Source organism: Gymnoscopelus braueri, assembly GCF_963280865.1.
Source record: "Gymnoscopelus braueri genome assembly, chromosome: 13".
NCBI lineage: Eukaryota > Metazoa > Chordata > Actinopteri > Myctophiformes > Myctophidae > Gymnoscopelus > Gymnoscopelus braueri.
In genome coordinates, this window is record NC_137615.1 from 9,151,303 (window position 1) to 9,164,416 (window position 13,114).

Here is a 13,114-nt window from a genome sequence, read left to right on the forward strand (position 1 = left end):
AGTCAAGTTTGCAGTGGTCATATAACATAGGCAGTAGATCTAGATTTGTGTCCCATGGTGGCATCATGATCCCATCCCATGCAGAATTACATGGAACGTCTCTTTAGTGGTGTAAAGTAACTAAGTACATTTACTCAAGTAATTTTGAGGTATTGACGTGGAAACCCTTGCTTACAATTTATTGATTTCAGTCGTTAAGTCTAGCAGAATTAGAAACTCTCAAAAGATCAGATAAACCTTGACTCAGATACAATGTTAAGTGATTATAGAAAGATGTATTTACAGCGCTGCAACAGTCACACTACATCCTACACCAGGCACAGCACACAGATAGACTGACTTGCTCTTCTCTCAAGGTCCGCTCATAATTAGCTACAGGAAAACAATAATTTATTTGATGTCTTCTCCTGAGTTAGTGCTAAAACATTTCTTCTGCACAGCCATAAACAAAGGGGAGTTTTATCTGAAGACAGAGTACTCCTTTTCGAACAAGAGCCCTTTCCTGGTTCAAGGTCTCTTAGAATGGAGAGATAAACAATGTATCATTTAAGGCATGTGAAACACAGCTTTGGTGTGTTTTTTAAACGTGAGAGGAGTTTTTCACCCAAAAGTCTCAAGAGGAAAGTTGACAGTGAAAACATAACATTCAAAGAATGGAAATGGAACTATTTGTTCATCATACCTGATTTCATCAATTCAAAGCTATTGCTGTCCATATCCTACCTGGACTGTCAGTCAGCTATATTGTAAATTATTTACAAAATAATTTGTCAGGGCCAGATATTATCGCTGGCGGGCCAGTTCTGGCCCACGGGCCGCCTGTTGCCAACCACTGCTCTAGGGGGTTTGAACTTCGGTGATTTTTAATATTATCCTCTAAAAACACATTCTAGAGCATTGGACTGTGCAAAATGTTGACCAATTACCCCAAACTACACCCCCCAAAATCTCCTGCATCTGACAGTCCAATGTTGGCAGCCCTGGTTGTGAGCTTGTAGATCTGCTGTTTTGAAAATGTGTTTATACATTTTGAAAACTTGAAATGGAACTTTCTGCATAATGAGTAGGCTACTTTTACTTTTGGTCCTTTTGTATATTTGTATGCCAATACTTTCATACTATTACTAAAGTTCATTCTGAATACCAGACTTTTACTTGTAACAGGGTACTTCTTCCTCCACTGCTTAATACTACCTATAATAACTAATCATTACGTTTACAATTAAAAAGTTAAGTTTGCATTGGTCATATAACATTAAGCAGTACATCTAGATTAAAAACCCTACTTAGAAACCCTACTCTCCTTCACAACTGCCCTAAAAGAGCACCTTCAGGTGGCTGCAATTCGAAACTGTCCCCTGTAAAAGTCATAACTATAACTGTACATAACATAGGCCTACATCTTATTTTTCATTTCTAAACTGTTTCTATGATGTTCTGCATAGTAGTGTATATCTGTCTGTCATTTAATGTCACTATGAATTGAGTACAAGAGGACCCCAATTGAAACAAGCCAGTGGCTTTCTTGGGCTTTTTTAAAATCCTATTTAGTTGACCATGTGTCTGAACTGTACTTTCATGTGCTTTTTGCAAACTGCAAACTTCTAAATAAAGTATTCAATTAATCAGTGTTCCATATGGTGGCATCATGATCCCATTCCCATCCCATGCAGAATTACATGGAACGTCTCTTCACACGTGAAGTGACGCCCTCTCTCTCTCTCTCTCTCTCTCCTGACTCAACCCCTCATCACCTCGTCACTTCGGGAATTCTTCTCGGAGAGTCATCCGCTCCTCCATTGTTGAGTTATTGCAAGTAACTTTTTTTACAATGCCTGTCCGCCTTCACTGGAAAATCCCACGCAGGAATCGTTTCGGCATAAATACTCAATTCTCGTGCAAATGGCGCAGAACCCAAGTTGTCGCCTCTGCTGAAGGAACTGTCAGAGTCATAGACCACCTGCTGCGACCTCCATAGACACAGAATGAACGCTCATTTCAGTAAGTCAACCGAGTCAGTCAGTCAGTCAGTCAGTCAGTCAGTCAGCGCTTCATGCGGCTGCACAATTTAGCTTGCTCTAAAACGTGTTAAAACAGTTGCGTGTATATTTGATAATAATAACCCATCCAAGATATGTTTAAACATAGGCTACTGAAGCGTGTTTTTAGTGTATTTAGTGTGTAGTAGTAAGTAGATTTGTTTTTTTTCCGATTTTGACATTTTTATATCTGCTAGTCTTGGCTATACCCCCCGGCGCGTCCTGCACTTTCACCAGTGAAGTCCGGATTTCTCCAAACGTGTACAAATGCAAAATATAAGGTGCTTATCCGGTTGTTGCAAATGTTAACCCGCCCTTCGGAGTCTTTGTTTAATGTATTAGTCCGTGTTTTTCAATAGAAATGTGTTTTAATCTCGTCTGTGGCTGAACGCCACCCCCCCCTCTTTTACTTCCTGTTTACATCGCGTGTAATACCGACTGTCACCTGATGCGCCCTACCACTACCACCCGTCGAGGAATACAAGGAACTTCCACAGAATCCGACACAGATGTGATTAAAACACATATCTATTGAAAAATACGGATTAATACATTGCACAACGACTCCGAAGCGCGAGTTAACATTTGGGGCAACTGGGTATGCACCTTATATATTTATTCTGTACATGTTCGGAGAAGTATGGGCTTTACTGGTGAAAGTGCAGGACGCACAGGGGGGTGTAGCCGCTTTCGGAACCCTGAATACCTTTTTTTTGTATTTGGGAAGGCTTCCCAAATACAAAAAAATATATTCAGGGTCCCGAAAGAGTAGTAGTAGTAGTACTAGTAGTAGTACTAGTAGTAGTAGTAGTAGTAGTAGTAGTAGTAGTAGTAGGAGGAGGCGGCCTAGTAGTAGTAGACAGTAATCTTTGTAACAGACGAATGCGCACTTTACGCACGACGCTGCATGCATGGCATTTCCTAATGCTCTCTCTCTCTCTCTCTCTCTCTCTCTCTCTCTCTCTCTCTCTCTCTCTCTCTCTCTCTCTCTCTCTCTCTCTCTCTCTCTCATATATATATATTCCAGTTGTTGCCCTGCAGTGCTGTCTGACCGTTTTGGTCCACTCTGCACCTGTTCGGGTGTTGGATGACCCAGAGTTCAAAAGGACCATGGAACTTGTGAAGACCCTTGTGATGAAGATCCGCAGTGACATCCCCACCGTGTATGGAGCCATTGTAAAAGCAGAGGTAAAAATATTTGGCTACTGTAATGCCTTTTACATGCCTATATATATACTCCAGCCTGGAGTGATACCACAGGTATTTAGAGAATCCCCATTAGTGTGATTGTATGGATTTTATCGTGTAATGCAGCCATAAGTCAGCCATTTAGCCTACTGCTGTTTGCAGCTGAAAACCTCTTGCTGGGGATACCACTAGACAGGTGCATTTTTGTATGTATGGTAAAAAAAAAGAAGTTTATAGTTAAAAATAAGAAGAATTTCCTGTGACAGCACATTTCTTCTCCTTTATTTTATTTCACGTTATCAGATTTTCTTGATTAATTGTGACACTGATAAGGAGTTATAAGCATCAAAATGATAGGTTGTCTCAGGTAATGGGACGACAAGTCCAGGCAACTCCATAGCTATGTGGGCTGTTAGAGATCTAGTCATTTGTGTGCGTGCGTGTGTGTGCGTGTGCATTCGTGCGCGTGTGTGAGAGACATACAGGGACAGTGCAAGTGCATGCAGCCATGCACGTCGTGCACATGTGTGTGTGTGTGTGTGTGTGTGGAGGTCAAAAGGGGGGGTGAGTGTAGCAGAGTGGCTCACAGCCTAACTTAAAAAAGCCTAATATCTCGCCCAGGCTATAGGGAATTCCCTTTAGTCTAGGGACTTCCCTTTAGTCTAATGATTAAGATGTGGGAGACCAGGGTTACATGTGTACATTGTGCTTGTGTGTGTGTGTTTTTTCCATTCATGATAAATCCATAACCAAAGGCTCCTGTCTTCCTGCTCCTTCCAGAGTTTGAACCTTGACCTGTCCAGCCTGCCACAGGACCTAGAGGTCATAAGGACATCACTGGGCATCCCAGATGCTCCAACGCTAAAACCACTTTCTGATCACTTCACCCTGGTGAGTGTGTGTGTGTGTGTGTGTGTGTGTGTGTGTGTGTGTGTGTGTGTGTGTGTGTGTGTGTGTGTGTGTGTGTGTGTGTGTGTGTGTGTGTGTGATTTTTATATTTTGATTAGTTTCATTTGAGAGTTATGTGTGCTGTCATGCTCGTTTGAGCAGGGCTAGAGAGCCTCGATGAATTGAGTACAAAGGACCCCAATTAGCAGACCTTGCATTGAACTGTACTTCCCTGTGCTTGTCTTTGCAAACTGTTCAACAAAGTATTCAATCATATTCAATCACTCTCACTCGAGCTTAGAAGGCAAAAGCAGTGCACTGAATCAAATGCATTGTACGTGAACGGCGAACGAAAGCAAATAGAGATTGTGGTCTTGCGTTGGAACGCGATTCCTTGTTTTGCGCTAAATACGGGCAGTGGTGGAAAGTAACCAAGTACATTTACTCAAGTACTGTACTTAAGTACAATTTTGAGGTATTTGTACTTTACTTGAGTATTTCCAATTTCCAATACTTTTACTTTTACTCCACTACAATTACTTGAAAACTTTAGTTACTAGTTACTTTTCAGATATAAACTATGATATAATGAAACATACATTAACCACTTTAGCCCTATTTTAAACATAGGCTATTTGAAAATAGCAGATCTACAAGCTCACAACGCGTCGCATCGCGACGCGTTGTGAGCTTGTAGATCGGCTATTTTCAAATATTTAGTTTACTTTTGGTACTTTAAGTACATTTTGATACCAATACTTTTGTACTTTTACTCAAGTAAATTTTTTATTCTGGACTTTTACTTGTAACAGAGTATTTTTATATTACAGTATTGGTACTTTTACTTAAGTAAAGAATTTGAGTACTTTTTCCACCACTGAATACGGGCTGCAATGCTTCGGCTGACGTGTGACTCTGTTGCGGTGTGCAGGAGCGCTGTGTGAGCCGCATGTCAACCGGAGTCCAGCTGTACCAGGACCTGCTGGGAGCCCTCGCTACCAGGCTGTCAGGACTCACATACATCATGGACGACCTGCGAGACCTGCTGACACAGATCCGTAACGTAAGTCTGGCTGCCTACGGGCATGCACGCAACACACGTGAGCAGAGAACTCTGCACTCCCACGCAAACTCCCATGAGCGCGCGCGCACACACACACACACACACACACACACACACACACACACACACACACGCACACGCACACGCACACGCACACACACACACACACACACACACTGTATATACAAGCATTATGGAAATAGCAGATCTAACTGTACAAGCTCACATTGTCATATGTCTAAAATGTATTAAAAATCTTTTGAAAATAGTAGATCTACAAGCACAAAACATGTCTCATCGCGACGTGTTGTGTGCTTGTAGATCTGCTATTTTCAAATAGCCAAAGTTCAAATAGGGCTGAAGTGGTTAATGTATGTTTTGTAATAATAATCAAAATCTACAAAGTAACTACTAGTAACTAAAGTTTTGAAATAATTGTAGTGGAGTAAAAGTAAAATATTTGCATTTGAGATGTAGTGGAGTAGAAGTAAAAATATTGACAATTTTAAGTATAAATACCTCAAAATTGTACATACTGTAAGTACAGTACTTGAGTAAATGCACTTAGTTACATTACATCACTGCACACACACATAGGGAAAGAACTATGCACTCCCATGCAGCATGCAGCATGCACACACACACACACACACACACACACACACACACACACACACACACACACACACACACACACACACACACACACACACACACGGTATACAAGCATTATGGAAAATAGCAGATCTACAAGCTCACGACACGGCTATAAGGACGGCTATCAAGTGGCATGTGGTTTATTATCAGCTCGTGTTCTCTCTTCAGATGCAGACGTTGGCTCAGCTGAGCGACATAGAACAGTACCAGAGTCCGGACTTGGCATCTCATCTCTCCGGCAACTACGAGCTGGAGGTGGCCAGCCACCAGACCCTCGTCCGCTTACGCATCTTCTGCCAGGATCTGGTACGTAGCCTGAGAAATATCGGCAGCTACAAGGCCTGAGAGGAACCAGAGAAACGGAACCCCTACGTCTGACACTAATGACCTTATATAGCACAGAGGTTGGCTCAAGGTTTGGACAGCGAGTAAAAACACAGAAAGCCACCTTCTGACTAACAGGATGGTCTGGGGTCCCAGGGCTGCTACTTGCCATGCTCTGAAGAACCCTTTCAGGAATCCATAAAAAAGCTCAAGGATGTTAAGGTATTGTGAGCATTTAATAAAAATAGCCTGCGTGGGGCAGCTCACCACCTCTTCTACTGAGTATTTACATAACGTTTATCTGGCTGACTGCAACCTCACCTCAGTCTGACTCAGCCAGTGGTTGTTTGGACAACAATGTGAAACTAGCCTGGTATCTCCTTTTTGCGGCAGAGGATTCCTCCTGCCAAAACCTTAAGAGAGACCTACAAGTCACTACCTGTCGTGCACTATGAAATATTCCCAGGAAGGTTCCCTACGCAACGAGTCGCCGGACATACACTGTTGTCAATGTATATTTATTTGAAATAATGTAAACTATTTATTGATGTTGCTATTTATTGTAGGCTATCTAAACAACAAGACAATTGTTCTTATTTATTCTGTTTGTTATTTATGTTATGCTGTCGGTTGCTATTTATTTCTATTTTAAAGTACTGTACGTGTTCATGTGAGTGCGTGACTTGACATGTTTTTCTGTGCACGTGAGTTTGCATATTTTTTACTACGATGTCCTATTGTGCTGCACTGATTCTTTTCCATGGCACTGTGTAATCTGAGACATGCATTTAAATGACATGCTGTAGGACGTGACGCAGATAAATGAATGTACAGAGAGAGAGAGAGAGAAAGAGAGAGAGAGATGCGTGTGTAATCCCTAGTAGGCCCGGGAAGTGTGGCATTCTAGAATTGTGCAATGTTAGCGGTGATGTCACAGAGCCTGGTGCATCATGGGCAATAACGCTGCGTCACAGACTATACTGCATATAGAGCATAGCCTGGCATTGGCCAGACTGATAACGTGGTTTCACTCTCACGTTCCTCCCCGGTATCAGTCTGATACCGGGGCCCATAGGGAGCAAGTATGAGAAATCAGAAAAATATTTTGATGCTTTTCACTGTTGTAGGGACAGCAGTTGAAACGCAGTCACTGATTGGCCCGATCATTTTTTGATTTCTCATACTCACTATCGCTATCATAATCCACGTTATCAGTGTGGCCAATGCCAGGCTATATAGAGCATACAGCACGTATAGCTACAGAGTAACTATTTATTTATTATCCCAAAATAATCTGTTTTCCATCTGTACAATACCATTGTAACAATTATAATTATAGCCACTATGTATGATTCAGGTAGCTTTCATAATGCACTAAATGTGGCCTACCTCTTTTTTCATGAAGGAAGTTTTTATATATATATTTTATTTATTTATATTTTTATTGTATATTTATTTTGATTTTGAATCAAATAGCTCATCAATGTTTCCAGTGTTTCTTACTGTTTGTATTATTTAGACATGTTAAATTCTGGAAAATGTTAGAGCACATTATTTATGTGTAATTTAAAGGATGCATTTGGTCCTTGGTCACAGGGGGAAAAGAACATGTTCATGTTCATGTTCATGTCTTGTATGTTTGACACATGACACGATCGGTATTTGTCTCATTTCAGAGAACGTTTTGTGTACAGAAGTCTTACAATTAATAAAATTATTTCCTGAACCATCAAACTTGTGCAATTTTAATGATCCATGGTTACGATTACATAATCAGAGAAAATCTCATAGTGTGCTCAGCTGCATGATCTTGGTCTGACAGCACATTTTGATTTAGTTTTAGTCATAGTCTTTTGAATGAAATTCCATTTAGCTTTAGTATATTTGTTGTCATCTGAAATGTTATAGTTTTAGTCTAGTTTTTTGTAACCGAAAGAGTTTTTAGTGCATGTAGACCCGCCTTACCTTTGTCTGATTGGCTCCCTGGCAGGCACAGTTTTACCGAGTTTAGGGTTAAGGTTAAGGTTAGGTTTAGGCACAGTCTTACTGAGTTTAGGGTTAGATTTAGGCATAGTTTTACTGAGGTTAGGGTTAGGGTTAAGGTTAGGTTTAAGCATAGTTGCAAAAACGAGAACTGTCAATCACAGCGACTACTGGCCAATCACAGCGGGTCTCCCTAGAAAAGCGGCGGTATCCATAAGCACGCATCTTTGTCACCAATTGTTTGTGGTTTATTGTGTCGTTTAATGCAGACGAGAGCGTTTCGAGATTTGGAGCGCCACTCTGATGCCATCCAATCATGATCTAGGTGTGCTTTTAAAAGCTGGCAATCAGGAAACAGATCATAGGTGAGTAGAGCGCAACCAGTATGTTTTTAATGTGTGGTTTTAATTCTGAAAGAATTTGATGTGATTTGAGTTTTCACTGGCTAATGATGCAGCACATTTATGTGCATTGCGCATCAGGAGTTACACTCAGATTTCTGCTATAAGGTGCGCTTCACCCTGAGGTGAGAATGTTTGTTTTATTACGTGCACGTAATGTTAGTCCGTTTTATTTTGTAGTGTTTTAACCCACTGTACCAATAGTGTATTAGGCCTGAGCTCCTCTCCACTGTGATGCAATGTCTCTAGGCATTGTTAAGAGTAGTCAAGCTAATTGTGTGTGTGCTTTTTTGCAGTGTGGTGTGCCTTACCTGCTCATGATGATGTATGGAGAAGAAATGTGTTCTATTGTGTTGAGGACCAGCTTAGTGTATTCCTATAGCAGTGGCATAATCTGTATTTTGTTTAATGTGCAATAAATGGTCAAATTTGGCTAATTCTGATGTCTTCACTGACCTCCCCAACCCAGTTTTTAAAGCTCTGTTAAGCCTTAATTGGCTTGTTGGTTTAAACCCAACTGGTGTTGTCTAGTAATGTGTAATTAATGTATTTAGTCACCTCTATTTCGGCCTTGGTGTTACATTTAGTTGACTAAATATCATAATGTTTTAGTCAAACTAAATCTACAGTTGATTTCGTCGACAAATGTATTGTGGAAGGCCTTAGATGACGTCTAATACCTGGTTTATACCAGGTATTGGCTATTTATATATTTTTGGAGTGACACCCTGCACGCAACAAAGCATACAGTAAAATGACTTTTCTATGGTCAGTGTCATATATAAAACTAGAAAACTTGAAAAAAGAGAATTTACTCATGACCCATATAAATGGATCCATTGGTTGGGAAACACTGGGGCAAAGGACAGCTTGACAGTCAACACAAATATGGGGTCAAAAACCCCTGGGCTGGGCAGGCCAGGACAGAGGAGCACTTACCAGATTATACCCAGCTGTTGGAAACATTGGTAAGAGCTTGAGGGACGGGGAAACCCCAACACTCTATACCAATGAGTACTATCAGAATATAAAGCAATTTAGCACTCATTTTAACACAAATAAATCACTATAAGCTTAGATCTATAAGCTCACAATGCCAATCTTTTTATTCGAGATTATTTTTGAAAATAGCTGATCTACAAGCTTTAAAAAAATAATAATAATCTGGAATGCTTTTGAAACATTTTACAACACAAATCTTGTATGGGGTCCCTGGAACAAAATACTTTCAGATGGGGGTCTGTGGCCAAATAAATACAAATTAATTTGGGGGCCCTTGACATGAAAAAGTTTGAGAACCACTAATGTAAAACAACATTTAGACAAGAAGGTTTCACTGACCCGCCCTAGAGTTGCTTATTTTGGGCTTGTTTTTCATAGACCTGGTTTCTGCTTGTTTCTCTCACAAAATCTGGCAACGCTGGCTGCACGTTTAAAGACGTCTGCTGCACGTCATAAAGTAGCATTTATAATCATAAAGGAGAGGTGTTAGACCCTTGTTTCCTGTTGCTCCAAGACAAAATGAACGTGCACCCTGCCTGAAGCTGATCACATTCCAATTCCATAGCAAGAACAGACAACAGACAGAGCCTGTGGCATAGATTAGTGGTTTTCAACCTTTTCAGGCCACGACCCCCCAAAATAATCATATTTGAACTGGGGACCCCCTCGCCCTGACAACAAGCACTTGGACTGTAGGAGTTGAGGCATTGAGGCATTACATTTTGTTTGACTCGGTTCCACAGATAAATATTGTGAAAATAGCCGATCTACATGCTCACATGCTATCTGCTAGATCTTTCTCAGTTAATATTTCACAATTTTGTTGATTTCGTTTCACGAAGAAATTGTGTATTTGTATTTTAGCTGTATTAAAAAGGTCTTAAAAGTCATTAAACTCAATTGCCACTTTAGAAATGTGCAGATACCCTGAATACACTTATACTGTATGTTGGCTTGTTTACTGTTGAGTGAGAAAGGAATGTTGCACATTAAGCATCTGGGGGGGTGATTAGCCCCCCCCCCCCCAAAAAAAAAAATCACTTGGGGACCGACCCACAGGTTGAGAATCACTGACCTACATTAGCAAGATTTTGGTCGCTTATAACTTATTGGTTCTAAATATCGGTTTTGATTCATTTTCGGTTGATTGCCCAGCTCTACTGTGACGTATCTGAGGCTGACCTTTACTTCCTCACACAGCCTTGGCTGGTGGGGGACACACCTGTCATGGAGGAGGTGTTGTGACCAGGTCCTCACACCTAAGAGCAAGGGGGTTTTCCGTCATGGAACAATTTCTAGTCACCTTGTAGTAATGATGACTCGGCGGAATTGTTCATTTCTACGTATTTTCTTCCTCGTGTTCTGCATCCTATTCGCTTCATGAGTTGACAAGTTAAATGAGACACAAAAGAATACGTTTGGATGAAGGTCAAAGTTATAACTAGATATTTCCATTGTGTATTCCATTGTGTATTCCATTGTGTATTCAACTTTTGTTCTGTATGTCATACAGACTCCTGTAGGTGAGAGTTTATTTTTGGCTAAGAGATTTGGAGTAGAGTAGACGGGAAAAAACGGCCAAAGTGAGCCAACTCAGGTCCAGTTTACTAGACTTTAAACTGTAAGGGGTTAATAGGATGCAGGCCACCTCATCACAGTTTGAGCTTTTAGGAAGCAGTGGTGTGTGAAATGTTGTCCTTGGAACAATAATTACTTTTCTAACAGGATGAAAAGGAGCAATACGGACAATGTGACACTGTGATGGGTCACACAAAACTGTACCTCCTCCATTGCTAATCTCTCTGTCTGTTCCTCTGGCACTCTGTCTGTCTCTATGTCTCTATCACTCCCCCCCCTCTCTCTGTCTGTCTGTCTGTCTGTCTGTCTGTCTGTCTGTCTGTCTGTCTGTCTGTCTGTCTGTCTGTCTGTCTGTCTGTCTGTCTGTCTGTCTGTCTGTCTGTCTGTCTGTCTGTCTCTCTTCCTGTCTGTCTGTCTCTCTCCCTGTCTCTCTCCCTGTCTCTCTCCCTGTCTCTCTCCCTGTCTCTCTGTTTCTCTCTGTCTCTCTCTCTCCCTGTCTCTCTCCCTGTCCGTCTGTTTCTCTCTCTCTCTCTCTCTCTCTCTCTCTCTCTCTCTCTCTCTCTCTCTCTCTCTCTCTCTCTCTCTCTCTCTCTCTCTCTCTCTCCCTCTCTGCCTTTGTCTCTCTCTCAGACACGCACGCACGCACAGTTAGGTGGCAAATGTACCTCCTAAGAGGTGTTTCAACTCTTAACCTATCAAACATGCAGACGGGTGGATTTGAACCCAGGTGTCTCATGTCTGTGTCTGTTTCTCATAATCCAGCTTCCAAAGTTTGCGGCAGTGCATTGGCGGGTTTGCACAAAATGCCACAAATCATGAACAATCATGAATTGTAACTTGTTCAGGTCAAAGAACGTTGTGCTAATAGTCGTACAGATTTTTGTCCAAAACTCACACATCTCTGGGGTCATCTGATCAAGTCAAGATCTTTCTGATCCCATTCCAGTTGGCTATGAGTGTCTTCCAAAGTTTGCGGGCCCCTGGCGGAGACCTGCTTCAAGGAGCACACTTTTATAGTTTAATATTGTTTCAAACCCTCAAAAGAAATCTTTTCCTTTTCAAATATTTGACACTTCTTTTAAACCTGGAACGCATCTGTGTCTTTAGACGTCTTTTGGCTATTCAAAAATAGCAGATATACAAGCTCATAGCGCGGCACCGAGTGCCGCGCTATGAGCTTGTAGATCTGCTATTTTTGAAAAATCTTGAAAACATTTCTTTTTTTTTTTTCCCCAAAAACTCTTAAGATTTTGATTTTTTTTAAAGAATCGCCTCAGGTCTAAATGGGTTAAGTGACCATTTACCCTGTAGTTTGCTTACGCTGAGCTTGCACTTTGTAAATCACTCTGTATAAGAGTGTCTGCTAAATGCCTAAATTGTACATTGACGATAAAACCATTTCAAATAAAAAAAAGAAAAGCAGAGAATGGGCAGTGAAGGATGAGATTTCACCTACACTGTATTCCCAAGGATATGTTAAATATCTTTGTCAAAAAAAAAGCAGATCTACAAGCTCACAACGCATTGCAGCACGATGCATTGTGCATGGGCTTGTATGTACAGTAGATCTGATATCTTTTGCAGAATCAAACCCCCCAGAAGAGGGATGCTACTGTAGGGTTCAAGTAGTGATATAAACTGACTCTCGTGACAGACTGTTGACTCAAAGCAATTTGTTAATGCTTCCGTCATACAGTCTTTGCAAAGGACGCGCTGAAACTGCGAGGAATCTAAAGTGGATGTCCTCGCACCCCACTTCTTTGCAGTCGCTTAATCTGTCCTATGTAAATTGCATAATATGTAGCTTGCTGCTTTAATAGCAGAAATGGAAATTCAAACTTGTATTTTAAAGATAGTTTTAAATATATTTTTCGAGAACGTAAACGAGAAACACATGGCAGCTTCTGTTCATGCCTTTCAGGAGGTGCAGTTACAGACTCTTGATTGTGGAATAGTAGTCTGGTTTGAGTGACTAGGGTGCAAGTGGTTGA

At 41.1% G+C, this 13,114-nt stretch overlaps 2 protein-coding genes across 2 annotated transcripts in view; one reads left to right on the top strand and one right to left on the bottom strand.

The window, feature by feature from the left end:
- LOC308099156 (histone H3.2) overlaps positions 1-13,114 on the bottom strand; it is a gene marked incomplete at its 3' end in the record, with an annotated part of 66,629 nt that overhangs the window by 38,245 nt on the left and 15,270 nt on the right. The window lies entirely within an intron of this gene.
- Positions 1,796-8,871, top strand: LOC308098697 (uncharacterized protein). Its single transcript, XM_080447109.1, has 6 exons — positions 1,796-2,001; positions 3,067-3,227; positions 4,008-4,118; positions 5,047-5,178; positions 6,004-6,141; positions 8,412-8,871. The coding sequence occupies exons 1-6, from the start codon at positions 1,986-1,988 to the stop codon at positions 8,460-8,462; spliced, it is 609 nt and encodes a 202-aa protein (XP_080303235.1). The 5' UTR covers positions 1,796-1,985; the 3' UTR covers positions 8,463-8,871.

Excerpts from the sequence above, each read along its gene's own strand:
- LOC308098697 (XM_080447109.1), top strand. Across the intron at positions 4,119-5,046 it reads TTTCTGATCACTTCACCCTG|GAGCGCTGTGTGAGCCGCAT; the intron begins GTGAGTGTGTGT and ends TGCGGTGTGCAG. Across the intron at positions 5,179-6,003 it reads TGCTGACACAGATCCGTAAC|ATGCAGACGTTGGCTCAGCT; the intron begins GTAAGTCTGGCT and ends TTCTCTCTTCAG.